The 23,172-nt window shown below is 31.1% G+C and overlaps 1 protein-coding gene across 1 annotated transcript in view; it reads left to right on the forward strand.

Annotated features, from left to right (window-relative positions):
• Nucleotides 1–23,172, forward strand: part of LOC129235289 (liprin-alpha-2-like) — a 105,884-nt gene that overhangs the window by 48,654 nt on the left and 34,058 nt on the right. Inside the window, exons 2-14 of the mRNA XM_054869015.1 lie at nucleotides 8,334–8,435; nucleotides 8,944–9,108; nucleotides 12,633–12,707; nucleotides 12,799–12,888; nucleotides 14,232–14,450; nucleotides 14,854–15,000; nucleotides 15,654–15,761; nucleotides 17,333–17,416; nucleotides 18,236–18,430; nucleotides 19,528–19,619; nucleotides 20,689–20,917; nucleotides 22,261–22,484; nucleotides 22,971–23,160. Coding sequence (XP_054724990.1) covers nucleotides 8,334–8,435; nucleotides 8,944–9,108; nucleotides 12,633–12,707; nucleotides 12,799–12,888; nucleotides 14,232–14,450; nucleotides 14,854–15,000; nucleotides 15,654–15,761; nucleotides 17,333–17,416; nucleotides 18,236–18,430; nucleotides 19,528–19,619; nucleotides 20,689–20,917; nucleotides 22,261–22,484; nucleotides 22,971–23,160 — 1,920 coding nt within the window. The remainder of the gene's footprint in view (nucleotides 1–8,333; nucleotides 8,436–8,943; nucleotides 9,109–12,632; nucleotides 12,708–12,798; nucleotides 12,889–14,231; nucleotides 14,451–14,853; nucleotides 15,001–15,653; nucleotides 15,762–17,332; nucleotides 17,417–18,235; nucleotides 18,431–19,527; nucleotides 19,620–20,688; nucleotides 20,918–22,260; nucleotides 22,485–22,970; nucleotides 23,161–23,172) is intronic.

Genomic DNA, 23,172 nt, shown 5'->3' on the forward strand with positions numbered 1-23,172 from the left:
AATATAGTTAGTTAAATTCATTTAAGATTTTTTAAAAAAACCCATATTCTTACAAATTCATACAAAACAATAAAATGTTTTACCTTGTATAACGTTATCCAAGTTTGTTAATCCAGAGTTTTCGCTTTAACCATTTCTCAATCAACTCACAGTTTAGAAGGAAATAAGGAAAACTAGCATTATTCTGAGAAGTTCGAGAATACTACTAAGGGACAATACAATTTCTGTATCTGAAAGCTACAGAAATCGAACTAAGACACATCGATTGCGTTAATAAATACTCAGAACAAACTGCCTGTGTTTACGTCAACAGACACACATGGAACGCAACGTGGCAAAGTTTTAGTATTTCCTGGAGTTGCGTATTGAAAATGTAGCTTTTGTCATATATTTATTTTCACAAACAAATTCTGCTTTTTTTCTCCCCTTGGTGGAAGAGGGAGGGGGGAGGAGATCAAATGTGTAAAACATCAGCATCGAACGCAGTAAAATCGATGTTAGAAAAACATCGACCCAGAAACTACATCGATCATAAAATCATCGATGTTTTCGACATCGATGTCGCACCTATAGTTTTAAATTATTTGAGGGCTTTTCATTTGCATTAGATGTAAGAGCCGTGATTGTTTTCTATCGGAAGTTTGCACAGTATTTTGTTTGATGTTATTAAATTGGGGATACGCTTGAAGTTGGATAAAATTATGTGCACATTTTAATTGAAGAAAATAGTTCTTTTCTTTTTGGAGTTGGGGAGGGAATTTTTTATTTGTTTTAATCGTGGTTTGGCTTTCTTAGTTTCTTATCTGTATTGCAACCGGTTTTCCCCCGAGCATTTTGTAATGAAATTTACCCCCCCCCCCCCTTTTTAGAGGGAGAGGGCTTTTATTTTGTTCAATATGTCATGCGTCAGTTGCAGGGTTGGCAAAAACCCGGGTTTTTTTAAAAAAGCCCATGGACCCAGGTTTTTTTTTGGGTTTTTTTAAATAAAACCCAAAAGCACCCAACTAAAGCTGGGTTTTTTAAAAGAAATGTGGGTTTTTTTGTCTTTTTTTAGGGGAAAGGTGGGGTACTCATAGCATATTGTAGCATAAGTATATGGACAAAGCACAAAAATTGTCTTGATAAAAAAAAGCTGGAAAATTCAGTGTTTTCTGAAGAAAGGTATAAAAGACGACAAAATTCAAGAATGGTGAAGTTTCAGATTTTTTTAGTTTGCATGATTACCAACAGTTAAGGCAAAGTTACTTCTTGAGTGATAAAATCTATTGTTTATTTGTTCGTTTTTAATTTCGACTTTTTTTTTTTTTTTTTGTATTTTACTTTATTGTATTTCATTTTGTTATGCAAAACTACTGTAGAACCTCAAGTAGTTTAAATCCCTTTTTACTGAATTCCAGCTTAATCAAGACATTTCTTTGAGTTTTATGTTGCCTGTTTTTCTATTTCTGTGTACAGAGTAAGAAACATTAAACTTTTTCGTAAGATAATGAAAATACTGTACATCCTATTCCGTTCGACCATTTGTAAAACCTATTAATTTCTAAAAAATATACCTTGTTTATTCGAGTTTTGTGACGTGTTGGTTTGCAGAAAATAATTCACATGAGAGCCTTTTAGCTAAAGTAGTATCCTTTGTACAATCTGCAAATATTGAGAAAATCTGACGTGACAGGACTTAGTCAAGATAATTTGAGTTCCTTATTGACCAGTTGAAGGAAAATGTTAAATATATTTATTTAAAATCTTTGAGGCATTTTTTAATGCCCTTGAGAGTTAACAAATACTATTCAAGTTCAAAATTCATTTTTTATGTCCATTGCCTATTGTGAAAAAGAAATAAAAAAGTTTAAATTGTAAAAGTATTTAAATTAATTATTTTTTAAAAAACAGTTCTCAGAAAATTTTAAAAAACCCAATAGTGGGCTAAATAATGGGTTTTTTTAAATGGGTTTTTCCAAAAAAACCCATTGGGTCCAACCCAATTGGGTCCAATCCGGCCAACCCTGGTCAGTTGTTTTATTTTGTTCCAATTATATTGTAATGCGTATTTTTATTGGATTATTTTCCCTTTTGTGGAGCGGGGAGGGGGGGTCGTTTCCATTTTGTTGTAGTTGCAATGTGTATTTTGAGTAACTTCTTTTTTCTTCTGAGGGGATTTTTCACTTTGTTCTAATTGTAATGCGCGTTTTGTTTAATTTTTTTCTTCGAGTGAAGGAGGATTATCATTTGTTTAAATTCTAATATGTAGTTTAATTTTAAAAATTTCAGTGGAAATTGGTTTGGAGAGGTAGAGTTTTGATTGTGCTAATAGGGTTTTTTTGAAGTTATTACATGGAATATGCTTGGAGCTTAGATTAAATTACGTGAGCAAAAGCTTTCCAACCATGCACTGTATGTATGTCAGTTTAAAACTTGATTTGTTTTTCAGGTAACTTCAAAAAAAGAAAAAGAAAATGTTTAAAATATCTTCTCTACATAGTGTGAAATGAAGTCTCCAAAAGGCGTCTGTTTGTTTGAATGCACAAAACTTGAGAACTACCCGGTTGATTTCGCTGAAATTTTCACAGTATCTTCATAGGCGGATTTATCACTGAGTTCCTGGGGGGGGGGGCAGGATTTTTTTTTTTTTTAGCAACATTTTTATTGCCCCCCACTCCCATGTTTTTGTGTGTTTCCTGTGATGCATAAGTCCATGTTTACTTTTTTGTGTGTCGTTTTCATTAATGTGTGTTTTCATGCTGTCCTTTTTGAATTGACCTTAAGAGAGGGAGCTGGCAAGAGAGTGACGCAGGGCTCCCTTTTAAGTGGGAAATAGAATATCTGCAATTTTAGGGGGCTGGTGGTTTCTCCCCCGGAGAAAATTTCGTAAAATGGATATAAAATTCTGCATTTTGAAGCCTTATAAAGGTTAATTGGATAGACATAGAAATTGATAACTAGATTATACAGTTGTACAGTATTGTTCTAACTTTGTAAGAAACAGCCATTTTAAGTTTGAAAGAAAAAGTAAACTGTAGATTTCTCATTACAACAACCTTTTTTTAATTATAAGTAGTGCAGAAAACGAAAAGGAATAGAGGTCGTGTATCATTTTTTTCTCTAGCTAAACAGATTAACAATATGCAGTAGAAGTAATTGGAGCTCACTTTCCTTAAGATTTTCAAAGATTTATCTAATTATTTTCAAGGACTCTAGGATAAATAAAATTATTTAACGCACTTCATTTGTACTTTCCAGTCTGATATTTTAGTACTTGATTGTAAATTTTTACAGTCCTGTTCTAACTTTGTAAGAAATAGCTATTTTAAATTTAAAAGAAAAAAGAAACCATAGATTTCCATGACAACAACTTTTCTTCAGTTGCAAGTGGGGCAGAAAACGAAAAGAAATAGAAGTAGTGTGTATTTTCTGTGCTAAACAGATAAACAATATGCAGAAGAAGTAAGATAAAAGCAATTAATATAAAAAAATTCCGAAATACTACATTCGGGTTTGAATAAATAGCAAAATATGAAACATGTGAGTCACAAAAATTTATTTCAAATAATATGTTACAAACGTGAGAACCATGATTTTTACATTTTTAATACAGGAAATGGCAAGGAGCTGAATTTGACATATTTTGGCATTCCTCCCCCTCTACCATTTGTTAGAAATTTTAAAATTTAAGGTTTGTAGCCACACGTTTCCAAATATTCAAGGTTTTCAAGCACTTAAAAATGAAATTAGTTTTTTCAAGCAATTTCCATTTTTTAAGAAACGAATCATGAACTTTTTTTGGGAGTTAAGGACCCACTTCAAAGCAGGGTCCCTAAGCAATAGCTTGTTTATCTTACAGGCAAGTTCGACCCTTTTTGTAATTCACTCTTACCTGCAAATTTTTGCTCGATTTTTTGTAATATTTACGAAAATTCGTCAGTATTTACGGTTAAAGGATTTTTACTATTTTACCAATCTTTGTTAGATTTTTATAGACTTCTATAAAATTTCAGCAATTTTTTGCAAAAATTTTGATGGCTCAATTATTTAGATTTCAAAAATGACAAGGACTGACTCACTTAGACTTAGATGATTATGACTTACCTTACTTTTTAAACAGTGTTTATAAAGTAAGTAAAATTCTACCCTCCTTCTAAGTGAAAAGATTCATTTAATCACAATGCGCAGATAATTGAAATTTATTCAGTTTGCGGTAGTATTTATTTTCTATCTCTCTCTTTAAAAAAAGAGAGAGATAGAGAAGGAAAAAACTGTTTTTTAGAATTTCTCGAAAGACCAATTAATCTACTAAGAACATAAATATTATGCACAAATATACTTGAAATGTGGACACATCATAACGAGTAGATCGTTCTGTTACGCGAATGGGGTGGGGGGGTTCCCCTTTGCTTTAGGTTCTAATTTGTTGAAATAATCATCAATTATTATAAGTGTTGCAGCTTAATGTATAGCTCGTTTAGCCTATATTTTCATTCATATACTTGCCCAAATGGTTTTCAGTTCAAAATAGTGAATTTAGACACATTTTCAGCACCCCAGTGACAGCTGTACTATTTGTATTTAATGTTCGTTTTTTCCCCCCTTTTCTTTTCTACCATCAGAAAAGGACATTCGCTTTTCTCTTCATTTTCATTGAATTATTCAAAAAAGAAAAAGTCATGATTTCTTGTTTTAAGATTTTGGAAGATGTGTTGTTACTATATAAAGTCCTCCCAAAACTGGGGAAGCACTACCCCCTATGCCCCCCCCCCTATAAATCCACCCATGCCCTTCTGAACTATTCAAAAAAGAAAAAATGATAATAATTTTTTTTATTATTTTTGGAAAATATGTTGTTACTACATAAAGTTCTCCCAAAATTGGGGTGGCATTGCCCGCCTCTGCCTCCCCATAAATCCGCCCATGAGTATCTTTCTTTTAGCCACGGAAAGGTTTGCAGACAATTTCAAAAAAAATTCAACGAGTAGTTCTTTCTTTTTTAATTTCAATTTAGGCCCAATTTTACATAAATTTCCGAAAAGGGGAATGAAAAATTATTTGCAAATATTAATATTACATATCGTTGGAAAGGGCAGAATTTTCCGCATTCTACGCAATTTGTTTCAGTGCTCTAAATTAATTACGGCGTTGGTTATTTGCGTTTTTAGCTCAGGCACTAGTACTTTCTTCATTAAATTTATCAATAAAAAGTGAAGGAATTGTTCCACAGTTTTCTTTTTCACACCATTGGAAAGAGCTGCTTTTTTTATTCCAGATCTAACTCGACCTATGGTCGAAAGTTTAACCCTCTCTCTCCATAAGAAAAAAATTACAAGCGAATTAAATGAAGTTCAAAAATCTGTTCTCCATTCAAGTTTATAACCATTGTATTTTACGTTTCCACAGTAACGCTTTGTGAATCCATTGTTTATTTCCATCTTTCTCATTTTCAATTCTTAACCTTACTTTATTTTGTGTTTCCATGGTTACGCTTTTTAAATCCATCTTTCTCATTTTATTTTAATTTCTTAAAAGTATTCTAGTATCTGTTGTCATTGTTTGGTGGGGAAATTTTGCATGATGTTTTTCTTTTATTTAAGCCTGGTTGTTGAATATACGTCACTTGACACAATTTTATTTTCAAGGTAGACCGGGCAAACCGGGCAACGCAGTTAGTATTGCAATAAATGATTTTTGTTATCTATATCTATACTATTATTATAAAGAGAGAGGGTGGATTTTTGTGTGTTTATATGTTTGAGGTAATCTCCGGAACCACTGCACCTATTTGAAAAATTCCTTCACTATATGAAAGGTGCTTTCTTACTGAGTGACATAGGCTATAATTCGAAAAAATCTGATAAATAGTTCTTTTTTTATTCCAATTTGGGCCCAAATTTCACATAAATTCCCGAATATGGGAGTGAAAAACTACTTGCACATATTAATATTATATATCGTTGAAAAGAGTAGAATTTTCCGCGTTCTAAACAATTTCTTTCAATGCTCTAATGTAATTACAGTGGGAGTAACTTGCGTTTTTAGCTCTCACTTTTTTAAGCTTAGCTGAAAGTTAGGTACTACTTTCTTCATTAAATCTCAATAAAGAGTGAAGAAATTGTTTCAGTTTTCTTTTTGACACCATTTTAAAAAGCGACATTTTTACTCCAGATCTCTCTCAACCTATGGTCGAAAAACTTAGCTTCTATCTTAAAAGGAAAAAAAGTTAAAAGCGTTTTTAAATCAAATTTGAAAAATGCATTTTGATTGAATTTTTCAACCATTTTATTTTTGCATATCCACGGTTACGGTTTTTTTTTTTTTAATCCATTGTTTCTTTCCTAATTTTGCATTTAATTTCTTAAACTTATTTTATTTCGTGTTTCCATGGTTACACTTTTAAAATCCATCTTTCGCATCTTAATTTTTTAAAAGTATTTTAGTATCTGCCATTGCCATCATTGTTTGAAAGGGTAATTTTGCATGTTTTTTTTTCTTTTCTTTTATTTAAGCCTGATTGTTGAATATATGTCACTTGACACAATTTTTATTCTCAAGGTATACCGGGCAAAGCTGAGCAACGCAGCTCTTAATATATAAAGATTTGAAATTTACTGTTAATGTGATTTTATACTTCGTTGTTTGTTTGGCAAAACATTTATTACTGCTAAAGAAAAAACATCTGCTTCACTAGCAAAAGGGCTGGGTTCCGGTAGCGCGGTCACTTGGCGCGTTAGGCGTGGAGAGTTCAGTCCAGGATTATTGTTTTAAAGCAGCCATAAATGTAATTCATTGTTTTGGCGATTTGTTTTGAAAGAAAAGAAACTTTTGATTTGTTTTTATCAGAGTGAAATGTACAACATTTTCTTCTTTTTTCTGACGATTTTTGAATGTTCCACTGGATGTTTTTTTTTTCAGTTAGACGAATGAATTATGACAGCGTAGATGCTGGGCGAGTTTGGCGATAAACAATACAGTTGGGATAAACAATACAGTTGTGGAGCTATTTTGACATTTGAAAGATATTATTTGATGTCTGTTTTTGTTGTTTATTTGGCGAAATATTTTAAATTGCAGTGAAAACTGCTTCACTTGTTAAATAGAGTTTTAAAGCAACTCTAAATCTAATTTAATGATTTCCATAAAAATTACAGAAAATTACAAAAGTTTTAAATTCCATTAAATTTGACGAAAGTTTCCACTTTAATATTATTATTATCATTATTATTATTATCACTATTTTTTTTAAAACAGGTGTGTATGCATTTTATACAAAAAAAAATTATCATTTCACATCAGAGGACGAGGGGGGCATCAATTTTTTTTATTCAATGGACTTCTATTAAATTTTTTGCACGAGCATCGTTGTGCGGGTACTGCTAGTTTCATAATAAAACAGAAAATGGATTATGTTTCAACTGCGCTTTAATGAGTCATTTCTGATAGTTTTGATATTAAGAGTGCAAATGAATTGATACCACTGCCATTGAGTTCACCAAAGAAATTTACTGAAACAAATTTCGATTGTAAACCACTACAAATTTTGTACTGTCGAAATATTTATCAAAATTAGCACCAGAATGAAAATAAATGAATAGATATTTATGACAAAAGGTTGGTGGAATATCTGCATTTTTTCAAAAATGCCCGTTTTTTTTCTTTTTACTATGAAATATATTATCCAAGATGCTGTCAAATTGATACATATATGCTTATAGAGGTTAGTTCAAAGAAAAGCAATCTTGCATATATTTTTCTGATTATTAATTTAATAATAGTGACTTTAATAACGTTTCCATTGATGTAAGATTCCTTATTTCCTTCCATTTTGAAAAACAAAATGGAATATTACGTAGGAGTAGTGGGAGGAGTTTGAAAGATCTTATGTACCCTTACATGGGGGGGGGCGGTCAAAAATTGCCAAAACCATCTTTACATAATTAATGAATAGCCCCTAAAAGATTGCTGCACAATTATAGCAAAATGCTTATTTAGACATAACACGTGGCAGGAAAAAATGGTGAAAAAAAAGCTGAGCTCAAAGTACTGTGTTTTGAACAAGCAACTGCGAATGTTATCAATTTCAGACTTTTAAAACTTGGGGGGGGGGGGGGGTGCATGATTTTTTTTTTAATATTTAGGGGAAAAATTTTTGATTTTGAGATTCCTAACTGGGGTTTAATACTGTATTCAGTTTTCAAATCTCAACAGTTACTTTTTATTGTTCAAAGGTTTTTTTTTAAATGTTGTAAAAATGTAGATTAAGAACATTTTAGTTTAATAGTGTATCGTTGCTTAAGTTGCATTTGCGGTATTATTGAGCATTTTAATTGATATAACGTCATTTGTTTCAGGAGCTTGCTGCATTAACTAAAGAATTAAATCAATCCCGAGAGCACTTATTAGAGAAGGAAGAAGAAATTCAAGAGCTAAAAGCGGAGCGAAACAACACTAGGGTAATATTTTTTTCATGACTGATATTCACTCTTTAATCGGATCTTTAATTATTCATTTATGTCACAATGGTTTTTCAAGGGTGTGGAGTCACCCTATTTGGAGCTAAAGTTGTAAAAACATCAAATCTACCAGTGGTGCATCATTCCATTTGGTGCCACTTATTCATAATCCTGAAACTTACCAATCATCCCTAGTGAAATAATATCGTACCCTCTTCAAAAAATCAGTAATCCAACGTCATAAAGCACAAATATTGCAAAATATTGCAGACACGTGTTTCGGTGTTACAAGGAACACCTTTTTCAATGCAAAGAAATGTGCTTTCATTCAAGAGCTTTCAAATTTTAAAAGTACTCTGGTAACTATATAAGAGCTTGACATTAACATACATTCTGATTGTAAATTTAGAACTTAGATTATGTATTTTAAAATTTTTGATATTATTTGTTTATTTAATTTTTTTTCATTATTTTGCTTTTTATATGTTACTTTTCTTTTATGAATTAGTTGCTCTTGGAACATTTGGAGTGCCTTGTATCACGCCATGAACGTTCCTTAAGAATGACTGTTGTGAAGAGGCAAGCACAGTCTCCTGCTGGCGTGTCTTCAGAAGTAGAAGTCCTTAAAGCTCTCAAATCACTTTTTGAACACCACAAAGCTTTGGATGAAAAAGTAAGTTGCCATTCATATCATTTAAGTGCAATTTTTTAAAATTTTGATATCAGGATTAATATTTTGCAGCTGTTGTATATGTATTCTACAAGAAATATTTATTTTTCTATTTTACGAATTCCTAACTAAAAAATAATTTCATGTTTTACCTACTTTTCTTTTTTTTTCTTTTTTTTGTTAGTGGTTTTATGTTTATTATACTTTCATTGACATCTTCCATTTCATCCATAGGAAATTAGTCTTTCACGAATCACTATTATGTTATTATCTCTGTTCTTGTATATTTTATTCCGTAAAAATTAATTTCACGCTTTTAAAAAATTGTTCAGAAGCATTGTTAGGCTGTGAAAAAACCATAACTATATTTCTGTGTAGAAACGACTCTACCAGTAGACAAAATTATGAAGCAATGTACAATTCTTTCATTCTTTGGATTATGTTTTGACTTATATACCCATTAGGGGGTATACATGTCATTTCTACCATACTAACACAGAACCCTGGTGAACTTAGAAAAGTATGAGATGAAAACCTAAAAGTGATTGCAGTCTACGTACAACTTGTGAAGCTCCATAATTTTCCCTTTCACCTAAAAGTTGTTTCATTTTTTAAATCTGATTTTTTTTTTTTTAAATACAGGACAGAAAGTGAAATGTTTTTTGGATAACTACAAATGCTCTCAAAATGCATTGTAAATCATGGAATCATAAATGGGTGATGAGAATATTCTGATAAAACCTGGACACTTTGTGAAAAAAAAGGTTTTTTTCGGAAAAAGTTAAATTTAGAATTAAATCTTCTAGCACAAAATTTTGGGTTCAAAAATTTATAATATTACTTACCATTTTTTTTTTTTTTTTTTTTTTTGATAAGCTAAGCTGTAAGATAATTTAATCTCCCTGCACACAAAAGTAATATTAGCTACTTTTCTCATTAACTAAATGTAAACAGAACAGTATATCAATAGACAGTAAGAATATCTATAATATCAGTTAGTGGAAATGTTTAAGTAGAATTTTAATGTATTTTCGTTTGATGTGTGGTACAATGTACACATGTATGTACAATTTACACATATATGTACATCTAAATAAGAGAAAAGAATGAATTTTGTGTTTATATGTTTGAAGTAATCTCTTGAACCATTGTAGCTATTTTAAAAATTCTTTCACTACATGAAAGGTGCATTCTTACTGGGTGACATAGGCTATAAATCCTGCATGTATGTACTTATACTAATGTTTTAAACCAATAGTTTGTCTTCCTTACTAGTTTATGTTTCGTACTCATCTATTCTTATATATACGCAAACACAAGCGCGGGATGTCCCGAACTTGCAATGCAAAAATTGTTCGCGGTTTCCTTTGAACTGAATGCCGCTGAACTGAATAGAAGCAACTCAAATATAAAGCACGATGGTGGCGTAGGAATTACTAAAACCTATGCATGTATTTGAAACTGCAGAGGATAAGGCATATATTCATTAGTCTTGGACAAAAGCATTCTGTTCGACTTGGGCATTACGAAGCATTTAAAGTCCCAGAATGTTAATGCATCAAAATTTATTCAATTAAAATGAATTATAACTGGGATTCTCTTCGAGTAAATTAATTTTTGAATTTAAGTAGTGCACACATGTGATATTAATCTGTGATTCTAAAAGTTGTAATTTTGCATGGATTTTGGGCTACCCTTTGAGGTTTTTTATCTATGCGAATATTATAAAGAGAGAGGGTTTATTTTGTATCTTTATATGTTCCTGGTAATCTCCGGAACCACTGCACCTTATCAAAAAACATCTTCTTTGTACGAAAGGCAAAATCTTGCACAGTGACATTTATACTAATATTATAGAGAGAGAGAGAGCGGTTTTTGTATGTTTATATATTCCGAACAAGATAGATACATGATTGCAACCTACTGAATGAGTGCGTTTCCAATCACAAAACCAAATTAGTAAGTGATCAGCGACTCACTTATGATACCACAACGCAAATTAATGTTTATTGGCATACCCGGTGGAACTAAAAAAAGTTTAATAAATTTAACCAAAATCAACAGGCAGACTGATAATGTGTGTGTGGTTTTTATTTTTGCTTAATTGCAGCAATTTTACTTAGTGGTCGAAACACTGATCACTCCAAATTTAAACTGCTTTGAATATTTCCCTTCAGAAACACTGCGTACGTTCCATAAGAAAAAAAAATGGCCATTTGGATAGCATCCTCAAAAGGTCTGCTCCATAATGTGTTACAGATGTTCGAGGAGCCACTGTTTGAATATAGAAGTCGTGAACTTTAAAAGAACTAAAAGTTTAGGACAATATTGAGAGAGGTGTCATCTTTGCATTTGCCGTTGACTCTTAGCAAAATATTTCTGTGGTTCCCTTGATAAGTGCGTGCAAATATACTTTAAGCCTGTTTAAAGTCGTTTTCTTTTAGGAACACTTTTAAGAGCCCATATTCATTCTATTAAAATTAAAGGCAGCATTCCAATAATTTTGTTGCAAAACTTTAATTTGTCTTATGCATGCAATGGAACTGGACCCCAAGTGAAATCAATATGGACTAATATGATTTACCGTATTATTCTTACTGGACCAGCAGCAAGTCAGTCAGGAATATTTCTCGAAATCCCATGGTCCTTGCACATTTCCATTTTTGATGTAAGTAATTGCAATTTCCAGTGAGAATTTCTTATGCTATCACCATCATCAAAGCTGAAGGTCAAACGTACAATGTTACATATGGGAAGATTATATTGTTTACGGGAATGTAAAGGTAAGTCTCTCTTGATTAAGAAATTAAGTGAATCAATTTCTTTCAAAACCTCATATAAAACGAAACAAAAAGCGTATGTATACCATGATATTTTAGAGCAAAAAAATCTGCATAATATTTATTTAAGACAGATAATTTTTCAACCCGAACAAGTTCGGGACGGGCCCCTAGTTGTACATATATGTATGCACATGTACATAAAATGCATGTAGCTATTTTTTTTTTTAAATATTTTACTAAATTTGATCTAGCTGTTTACAAAAATCACATCTTACTCCAAATTAGTGGTGGATTGCTGATTTAACTAAATTAAATAGGTTTTTTTTTTTTTTTTTTTTTTTTTTTTTTGTCTGTTGAACAAAGAAAACTACTGGCTAATTGTTTTAGTTGTAAAAGTTTTATTTATTTATAGTTATGTTTGAAAAGAAAATAACATGAATTGTTTATATCTTTAAATGTTTAATATTTTTTACATTTTCTTAGAAAATATTCACAACATTTTAATATGTTAAAAATCAATTTTCCAGAAAAAATACAGGAAATGACTTTTTTTCCCCCAACTGTCTTAACATTGTACATCTCCAAAATTATATGACTCATAACAGGATCTTTATACTACTTTGATGTCAAAGCAGAGGGTCTCACTAATATTCTGTAACAGTTTAAAAGTTTTGCAAGCTTATTTATGTGTGAATAGATTTGATCTGATATTGTTCTTTAATTGTTTGAAACATTGTCTCTTAGGTTAGAGAGAGATTAAGAGTTGCTTTAGATCGTGTAACAACACTAGAAGAAGAACTCAATAAGGCAAATGAAGAGGTATTTTCTGTGACTTTGTTCATATATATAGTTTCAGTCTTTGAATTTAAAAATATGTTTAATTGTTATTAATACTTTTTTTTCTTTAAAGCTTACTCAATATAAAACCAAAGCCATTTCTTTGGAATTAAAAGAAGAAAGGAAACCAGCTAACGGAGAAGAGGCAGTACACATTTCAAAGGTATGATTTTCTCCTTGCCTAACAAATTACATCTAATACACAGTTGACTCTTGATAACTCAAAGCCTTATAACTGGAATGTTCTTTTATCTCAAAGTTTTCATTTAGTCCCAAAATACTTTAGTGTTTCCAATACAAAGTTGTCTCTATATCTCAGATGTGCTCCTTTTAAAATCGAAGTTTTTACGAGAGTTTTGTTTACAGTTTATGCATAAAAATGGAGTCAAAGTAAGAAAGATTTTTTTTTTCCTTTAAAGCAATGCTTTACTTATCAGCTTGTGTGAGAGGGGTAATCTATTTACAATAGAGGACCTTATTGCACACAGTGTGACTGACGACCTAAAATTTATTGCTGGCTAATCTTTGAGAGACTTAAAATTTTGACAAAAATTGAAAAAAGTAGCCTTTATTTTCTGGATGACACAATAACATGCTTTTAGGACAAAAAAGCATACCGAAATCAAGAGAAAAGAAATTGGGCCAATGAAGTACAAGCTTAATGTTTTAAGGTGCGATAAAAATGTAAACAGGTAAAAATAACATCCTTTCTGGAAGTATCTAAAAACATTTATTCTCTAGAAAGATGTTTTTACGTAGTGCTAATGATTAATTTCATCCAAACTATAAGTGCTATAGTCTATACATTATGCACATTCCTGTAAAATAAAATTAAAATTATTCTTCAGTAGACTGAGAAAGAAACTTCCGATACCTCAAACTACCGATTATTCAAACGTTTTAACCAGTCCCTTGAAACTTCAAGTTGTTGCGAATTTGACTGTACTTTTCTAATCTTTTGTTTTATTTGATCATTGACATTTTCACAATATAATATATTTTGATTTGACCTGAAAAATCCAGAAGCCACTTGCCACCTGGTAATAAAAATGGCAATTGAAACATAATAATAGCAATCAGATTTTCCTAAGTTTCCTTTCCATTATTTCTTTCTTTCTTTCCCTTTTTTTTATCAATTTGCAGTAGATTTAAAAAAAAATTATTGTCAATGTGCAAATTGCTTTTATTGCTGTAGATCGGCAGTCTGAAGTAGCACGCTACAAGTAGCGCACTATTTTTTTAGTACTTTGTAGTGTATTGCACTACTTTAAAAATACTTGCTAGAGTAGCAAGTAGCATATAGTAGTAAATCTCCCTTCCCCCTCAAAGTGTAACGTTTATGGATGACCCCTTTGAGGGGAGTCCTCTCTCCACTGAAAGCATTAACTTCTGAGTTTATTGTATTTATACTAAGGAAACCCATACTTTCAGAACTAGTGTATTCTTAGAAATGAGTCAGTTGTAGATTACTGAATGGACATGAATTCTTTTATTATTGCTGCACAGGTTTCCAATGGTACAGCAGAGGTTGCCGCAGACGCAGCCCGTGTTGTTGAGCTGCAGGAAACCATTGAAAGAATTAATTCTGAGCTAAATACATCTCGTAGTAAAATTTGTGAACTTAGTGCCAAAATTAGGGAACAAGACGATGGTGTGTCTTCTGCTCAAAAAGAAATTTCTAAGCTTCAAGAAGAAAACTCACGCCTTTCTAGGGACCTTAAAGAGGTAAGCATGTAGTGTTTCACTTTTATGAAGAACTGGAACCAAATGTAATTTTCTTAATAAGCGTTTTTTAATTTATTTTTTTATATACTTATTTATTTGGTACTTTTTATTCATGTACAAAGTGCTACCAAGTACCAAAACTGATTTTTTTAATCAACTAAAAATTGGAAATAAATCAATTTTTTTTACTTGCCTAACACAGTAGCATTAAAACTCAACTATGTTCATTGAATTAATTGTGGTGCATATGCTTCCTTACAAGCAAGCTACTAGATTGTTTTAAGTCAAATCTAAATGTATTTCTGTATGTCTTATTTTCTATATCTAGTTGTCTGTATTGTTTACTCTCACCCTTGATTTTTCAAGTGTTGTCACTTTTTATTTTTAATTCTTTTTCCTGTAGAATAATGCCCAAAAAGAAGATCAAGAAGAAAGGATATCAACCTTAGAAAAACGTTATTTAAATGCCCAACGGGAATCAACATCTCTCCATGATTTAAATGAAAAACTAGAGCAAGAATTAAGTAACAAAGAAGCTCAACTAAAATTGGTATGTGTGTGTGTGTGTGTGTGTGTGTTTTTTTTTTTTTTTTTTTGAAGCTGCAATATTTTATAATTTTAATTACATCTGGTAAAAATAGCATTCCTTTAAAAAGAATAACAAGTACAAGATTGCTAGTAATTTTTTCATTATCAATTCAATGAAATGCTCTTAATAGGTTTATTTCACAGAGAAAAAATACATTCAAGATTTTTTTTTTTAAATCTTTTTTATAGCAAAATGTTATTTCATTTCTTTTAAAATCAAACAAATTTTTTGAATTTGTGTTACACTTATGAATTTTATGATTAATATGCCATTAACTTACGTAAAAAAACTTATTTGATTGGAAACACTCTAATTATGATATTCAAAAATCCTGATTGGTAACAGAAAAATTAGATGCTTATAAGATTAATTAGTAAAAGCATTTTAAATAGGAGGTTTTTAATTTGAAATGCATTTTTGGTCTTACAAATGCGTTTTCATAGTAGCAGTGTGTTGTTTTGTTCAAATTATAAACTTATGGTCAAAGATTGAAATGAATCAGAAAGTTATGGCAGGGCCATTTTATTTTGGATGTTTTAATATTGTAGTATTTCTTAAACATCAAACTTTATCTTCACCTTTTTTTTTTTTTTTTTTTTGGCTTCATTATTTAGAGTGAAGAGAAATGCAGAGCACTTCAAGAACGGTTAGAATTAACTGAACAAAAACTTGCACAATTTTCTCGCAAAGCTGAAGCAGCTGCTGGAGAAGCTCTAGCTCAAGTAAATTATTTTTTTCCCATTTCTTGTTAAAGTGTTTTATGAATATAAATTGTTAAAAACAAATCCTGATTTTCTTTTCTTTTTCCTGTCAAATAGTGTGATTTAAAAAAAGAGAAACAAAACTTTTCTTTTAATTTCGACTGTATGATATTTCTTTGATTATTACTTTATTCGCTCCCCCCCCCCCCCCTATCTGCCACTAAATGTGGTTTAACCAGTTGGTTGGGCCCACAAGACAGCTTTGGTTTTTGACCTAGTGCAAGCAACTCTTGATCCAGCCCCCTCATTGGTTTTGATTTGGAATGTGAACTTGGAACACTTTGTGTCCATGATAGATTTAATATGCACCGATCACTATTAATCTGTGTGGATGTAATAATTACCGTAATCACATCTTCTGTTAAAATAAAGACAAGACATTCCTAATTTTTAGAAATTTGTCCTGAATGATAAAATGAATGGCCAAATGATTCAACTCTTAAAAATAATCATAATTGCAATATTTCTTTGTAACAGTTTTGGGTTTGTACGTGGTGTTGTGTCTGTTACACTAGTGAAGTAAAGACATAACTAGACAACTTTTTTAAATTGTTACATAAAAGAAAGCACACAGTTCTTTGTACTGAGTGAAAGTTATACTTCATGGCCCTGTTCAGGTTTTTCGCATTCAGGTAATTTTTATTCCTACTTGGCTTATCCAATGTGTTTGTCAAAGATTTAGCTATTATGTATGAAATCTAATGATGCTACCGTAGCAGCCGAAGAAATCATTGAAACATTATGACTGAGAAAAATCAGACTGATTTTTCTCTGTCGAACTGATTTAATTGTTGTTTGGCCACATCATGCACATTGTTTGCATTTGAATTCATGACTCTAATCTTGATGAATATTGATTTTGACTTCCCCCCCCCCCCAAATTATTGGATATTTTAAATGCTATTATTACATACTATTAAAAATACAGATGGTGCAATATTATGAGCATAACTTGTCTGGAGCAAAACTGCGTAACTTGTTTGGCATTTCTTATCAGAAGGCTTTCTATGGAAATTACATATCAATCCTCTGGGGTTGGTGAATAGGGGCAATGCTGACCACCCTCACATCAAAAATGTGTCTTAATGATTGGTTCATTGCTGTCAAACTTAAACAAATGTTACTATTTTGAATCATTTGGTTTTTTAAATATTGTTGGTGCATTATAATTAACTAGCCGCTGTTCTAAATTATTGAAGCTTTCATATTTAGGCAATTATGTACAGATTAAAAATACTTTTAATTAAATATTTTTAAGTATTGTCTCACCATTAAAATTTCCTTGCTGCTCATTTTTTTCCTTTCTTCATTTCAGACAGTAAATACATTTCTTTATGTAGACATCTGCTGATTTATTATAAATTAATTTTAATGGGTCTTGAAATTTGTTCATTTTTTGTCGAAAAGTGATAGATAAAGATAGTTTGGAACCATGTATTTATACTGTCATAAAACATGTAAAATGTATAAATCTATTTGATAACTATTGTTTGAATTTTTAATGAATTTTAAATATTGTTGACTTTTGTCAGGTTCAAGACAGACATGGAAGTGTGGAAGATAGGATTCAAAGGCTAGAATCACAATTGGAAGAAAAGGGGACAGAATTAATCAGAGTAAGCTTTCTTTTTTTCCCTCTTCTTTAGAACTAAAGCATTTGTCTTGATTTAAATTGTGATGTTTTTAATATGAAAGTTTTTAATATGCCAAAAACTCATATATTTAATTCATAAATTAGCAAATTTATTATAATTGTAGTTCTCAATTAAAATGAAAGTAAAATAGTGTTTGGGGATGGGGAATAAATTGCATGTATATGCTGTACGTTTTCTAAAATTGTTGCATGTTATGAAAAAAACAACCTTTTTATTGCTGTTTTGAATTTGTGTTTATTTGGATTAATTTCAGAAATTACTGTTCTTTCCTTCAATAGGAACATTGTTGAAATGTTAAATGAGTTAATGAAAAAGGTTATAATCAGTGCCAGCGCTATCAACTTTACAGACCTCTTAAAAAATATTTGATGGGTAGAAAATATTTTATTTTAAGGACACCTTTAATCTCAAAGTTTTTCTGTGTTATGGGTTTGCATGCCCTATGTAGCCATTTGCTTTTAACAAATGTCTAAGTATGTTGAACAAATTGAGAACGAATGAAAAAGTGACTGAAAATATTTTTCTGAAGAAACACATCTTGCATAAAATATAATTTCTAATTTCTTTATTTAAAAAGATTGCTTTTTTGCAAAGATTCAATTTTAAAATTAGGAATGAATTTCAATGCCTTTTTTACAAAAAAAAAAAAAAAATTAGCACATATTTAAGTCACATGCAGTTACATTTTTAATGCATACTATTGTTTTTCAAATGTAGAATTCTTGTCTTTTTGTAGATTTTTCTTGTGTCATTTCATTATTGTCAATTTTTGTATTTTAGTCTAGACAGAGGGAAAAGATGAATGAAGAACATAATCAAAGGCTATCACAAACTGTAGATAAATTACTAGCTGAATCAAATGAGAGACTTCAACTGCATTTGAAGGAAAGAATGCATGCTCTGGAGGAAAAAAATTCACTAGCTCAAGAACTTGAACGGACGCGGAAAGCTTTAGAGGATGAAAAGATTGAAAAGGTAATGTATGCATTTAAAGCCATCCTTCAACTCCAACAATTGAGATATAGAAAGCTTTTTTTCCTCACTATGTTTAAGTAATCTTTACTTAACTAATTTCAGCCTATGTTCTGTTATTGCAATATTGATGTGCAGACCAAATATTAAATTCCTTTGAATGATACAAAATTTAAAATTCATGATAATATCATTTCCTAGTAGAACTTTATTCTGTTGAATGATATTGCATCCAATTATTAATCAACAGTGTACAGTTGAACCGGGGAATTTTCATGCACTGTAAAAGTTAAGAAATTTTGTGTATATTCTGAAAAAATGTGAAAATATTTTCCAGTATTCCAAAAATTCAAGCAATTCGAACGTTTGGTAATTGATTAATCTGTGATTGAATATCTGCTGTCTTAAAAGAAGTTCTAAAATTTAATCTACTTTGAAACAAGTATTATCACATTTCCCTATTATTTAAGGGGATAGAACTCGATTCGTAGTCTTTTTTTCTGACTTTTATTGTTTTGTTTCCAAATTTTACATTTCACAATGATTTTATTTCCTTGATATCTGTACGCAGAGTCAGAAGGACGTAAGTCCAAAAATTGTGACTTTCCATAAATTAGTGCATTGTTTGTGGAAGCTTATTCTGCATCGAGAGTCATGTGAACGTCATTCTTTTTAAAAAATCATTTTCATTTTTTTTTTTTTTTTGCCAGGGTTAAAAGAGCACACATCCTATCCTTTGCATGCAAAAGAAAAGTTTTTCCTCTCTATTGTAAAATTATCATGATGTGACTTACATCCTTCTGACTCTTAGGTACAGATATATTTCTCAGTAAAATTCACTTTGCTGTTGTTAAATGGGAGGGGAGGGGGAGAAGGAGTGTGTGTTGTAGGGATAAATTGTTTTTCTAAACATGCTCTTATTTCGTTTAGTAAAAAAAACTCAGTACAACTGTGGTAAAGTGGTGATTTTTTTATCCGTCTACTTTTATTTGTGTTAACGTATTTTAATTGTAATTAAGTTTTGTCTTCTAAAAAGTGATTTAGTAGCTTTTGTAGCTGTCTTACTTTTAATTTTTTTTTCTTTTCTTTTTTAAATGTAGGATAAGATAATGAATGAATTGGTAAAATTAAGGAATGAATTGGAAAATGTGAGGCGGGAGTATCAAGCATTTAAAGCTGAGAGCTTAGCTAGGTATGTATTATGTGCTAAAAATTTCAGTTTCAAGAAATTTGTATGTTTCAGATTAAATTTTCATTTGTTTGAAATGTTATTTTCAGAAGTCAAGTGAGAAACAAGATATTTGTTTACTATGAATATGTATATTTATTTGTTTTGTTTTTAAATTTTATTAAATTTTGGAACTGTTTGCAATACAGTATTTGGTACATTTTGGAAAAAACGGTAATGCTGGAGAGAAACCAACAATTTGACATTTAATATTTTGGAATCCAAATTTTGCTTTTGACTCGCAGTGAAGTTTTTTACTATTTTTACGTAAAATAAGCTGTATTTTAAATGATTTTTAAAACTTATATTGTTATGATTTTACAAAATGTACCATTGATAGGACTATAAGTTTTAGGATGAAGTTTTGACTTTTCCATTTGTGCTAATAGGCTTAGTAGACAAAAGCGAAACCTTCCACTATTTTGTTAAAAATGATAACTTTTCATTTAACTGTCTTTTATTTTATTGCTTCAATGAATGTTTCATAAACAAATATTGAGATCCTTTTATTAAATTATACATATGTACAGTCTTAAGGCAAAAAAGAAAGAAAAAACTGCATCAAGAAGGATCTATCTGAGAGGGGACAAAAATCTGTAAATGTGATTTTGGAAGCCAGGAGGAGATTGTCCCCTCCTGCCCCCCCCCCCCCTCCCTAAATGATTTCCCTTATGATTATTATCCAATTAAATGAATAACTTGTTGACCTAAAGTAAAAAAAAGTTTGAACTAACCTGAGTTTTGAATAGCCTAAAGTAGAACCTCTGGTTCTATAATCTGTGCAAAAATGTACACCATCCACATCTTCCACTTTAAGAAATTTAAACTACAGAATCACATCCTCTGATTCTTTACTCTTGCTTGCAACTGTTCATATTAAACCTTTCATCATAGTCTAAAACTGTAATCAGAGTAAATTCATTTGTAAACCTAGAAAATAGCTCTAATTACTACCTTAGTAGCTTATCTTTATTTAGCAATGAAATATTATAACAGTTTCAGCTGGCCATTTCAAGCATTCTTATATCTTTAGGTTAGCGACTAGTCGAACACTTCCACAAACTTCTCCTCTCCTTCCAACTCGCAGTGCTCTATCTCCTGGAGCTGTAGTCACGAGTTCCATCTCTCCTAGCCGAACTCCAGCCATAGAGACGGATGCTTTTCACATGGTGACTGGCATTGATTACATCTCTCCTAATGCATCCATCAATCGCAGGCTACAGAGAGGTAGACAGGCTGCTCTAGAGGAAGATGCTACCAAAGTAATTGAAAGAATCTGCAATTTTTAATGTTAATATATTTAGGTTTAAGTAATATTTTAAAATATAAACTTAGAAAACTGCATTTTTAGTTATTTTGGTTGTGGAAAATGTAGCTTAAGGATGCATAGCATCAGTAGAATCAGTAATGCCTCATTTCTGGTTCCAAATTTTCTGAAAACTCAGATAATTTAATTCTCTAAAGCTTAAAAACTGCAACATAGTTAGAGCTAAGGCAGTATTGCAAGTCAAACAGCTCTTATTATAGCCTCCAGCGACTACAGTTTCACCCTTATTTGGGATTTATCAGTCTGAAGTAACCATAACCTAGTTGCAGGCGAACAACTTCATTTAGGAGCTGAGTATATCTTAATAGTTAATAGCTAAAAACTTTTTGATCACCATTTTTAGCCCTATACCCAAGCTTTTATCTTCAATTCTTTGAAGTGGATCTTGAGCGTGTTTGCAGATCTCTTGCTGATGTCGAAATATTTTTAGGTACCCGCCAAAACAAATGAAACTACAATTTCTGGATGATGTAATTGAGCTATTCAATTTGTTTACCTGTTCCAAAAATTTAATCAAAATTCGTCAATCATGAAGTCTCAAAAGTAAAAAAAGAAAAAAATTAAAAGTATTAGGAAAAAAAATTTGTAGTAAGACAAAAATCAATAGGAAGCAAGTTTGTTCTCTGAACAAGTGGTGCAATCATAATTGTCTCCCGAGCAAAGGCTGTAAGTCTGGTGAGGAACTCCAATGCATAAATTAAGTAGAAAAATCTGAAGTTTCAAAAAAATCCTTCAAAAGTTAAGCTAAAATAAAACTATTTCCATTTGAACGGTTTGACAGTTATTGCAATAATTGTACAAAAATATATACAAATTAGCAAAACATGAAAGTTTATTTTTTGCCTCTCTTCTCTCTCTCTCTCTCTTTTTTTTTTTTTTTTTTTTGTTGGTCAGACCAAAAAAAAAAAAAAACTTAAAGGTTTATGAAATAAAGCAATGTTAAAGGGGGAGGGGGGAAAGATTAACATTTACACCTGCTGCAAAAATGACTTTTTTCTATGCAAAACATGTAATTTTATGGTTTAAAAGAGTTTTATCAGATGACTTTTCATGTAGAAGTGCACGTTGCTCTGAAAAGGAGTTATTTGTAACCCTGAAACACATGTATGTAATTTCCAACTTTAACATTTTTTAGATTTTATAATTTGCATAGAAGACATCAAAGCATTGCCCATTTCTGCATTTCTATTAGCTCATCTGGTCTGATTATACCTACTAGAAGTTTGTTTGTTGTTTTTTCCCCCTTGCAATATTTATTTATTCATTTTTTTTTTAAAGGTTCAAACACTCAATGAACAAGAGTGGGAAAAAATGGAACAAGCCCAGGTTCTGGCCAGTGTACAGCATGCTTTTGATACTAGTGATACTGAATGCAGTCAAACAGATGATAACGAAAGCATATTTGAATCAATGGATATGTTGTCACCATCTGCCCATACTGATGCTCAAACGCTTGCTCTTATGTTGCAAGAGCAACTCGATGCAATAAATAATGAAATTAGGTAATTTTGTGACATTTTTAATGTCACCTTTTAATTTCTGATCAGAAGGAATGATTGCACCATGTTTTAAATGTTGTTTCTCAATTTATTGTGGTAGTATAAATGTTTTTTTTTTTTTCAAGTTAAGTTTGATCTATAGTTGGTTCTCTATTTAAAGACTTTCAATGGACCACAAAATATCACCCTTAAGTAGAATGCGTCCTTTATCAGAGTTTTTCGGAAACTACAGTGGAGTGTCATGGATCGCATCATGAAAAGTTGTCATTGAATAAAGTCGGTCATTAAATAGATTGTCTTTCTACAGGGAGCCAATTGTATATTGAGCCTTTCTTTAACGGGCTATTTTCTAGGTTTATAAGTTTTGCCTTTTAAAAATATGATTGCCAACAGAAGCATCCAAAATAGATGGAACAGTTACAGACTGCTTTTCTCTCTCTTTTCCCCATTCTATTACTTTCATTTATTTATTTATTTTTGTGCTTGCAGGTTGATTCAAGAAGAAAAACATACAACAGAACAACGAGCTGAAGAGCTGGAATCTCGAGTTGGCAGTATAGAGACAATAAGTCTGTTGGCACGTGGGAGGTCCTTTGACAGGAGTTCTCCTCCACAAAGTGGCAGGTCCACGCCAAAATCACACCATAGTCCTCAGAGAGATTACATTCAAAAATATCCAGTAATGTTTATT

This window comes from Uloborus diversus, chromosome 2 (genome assembly GCF_026930045.1).
Source record: "Uloborus diversus isolate 005 chromosome 2, Udiv.v.3.1, whole genome shotgun sequence".
In the NCBI taxonomy this organism is placed as follows: Eukaryota; Metazoa; Arthropoda; class Arachnida; order Araneae; family Uloboridae; genus Uloborus; species Uloborus diversus.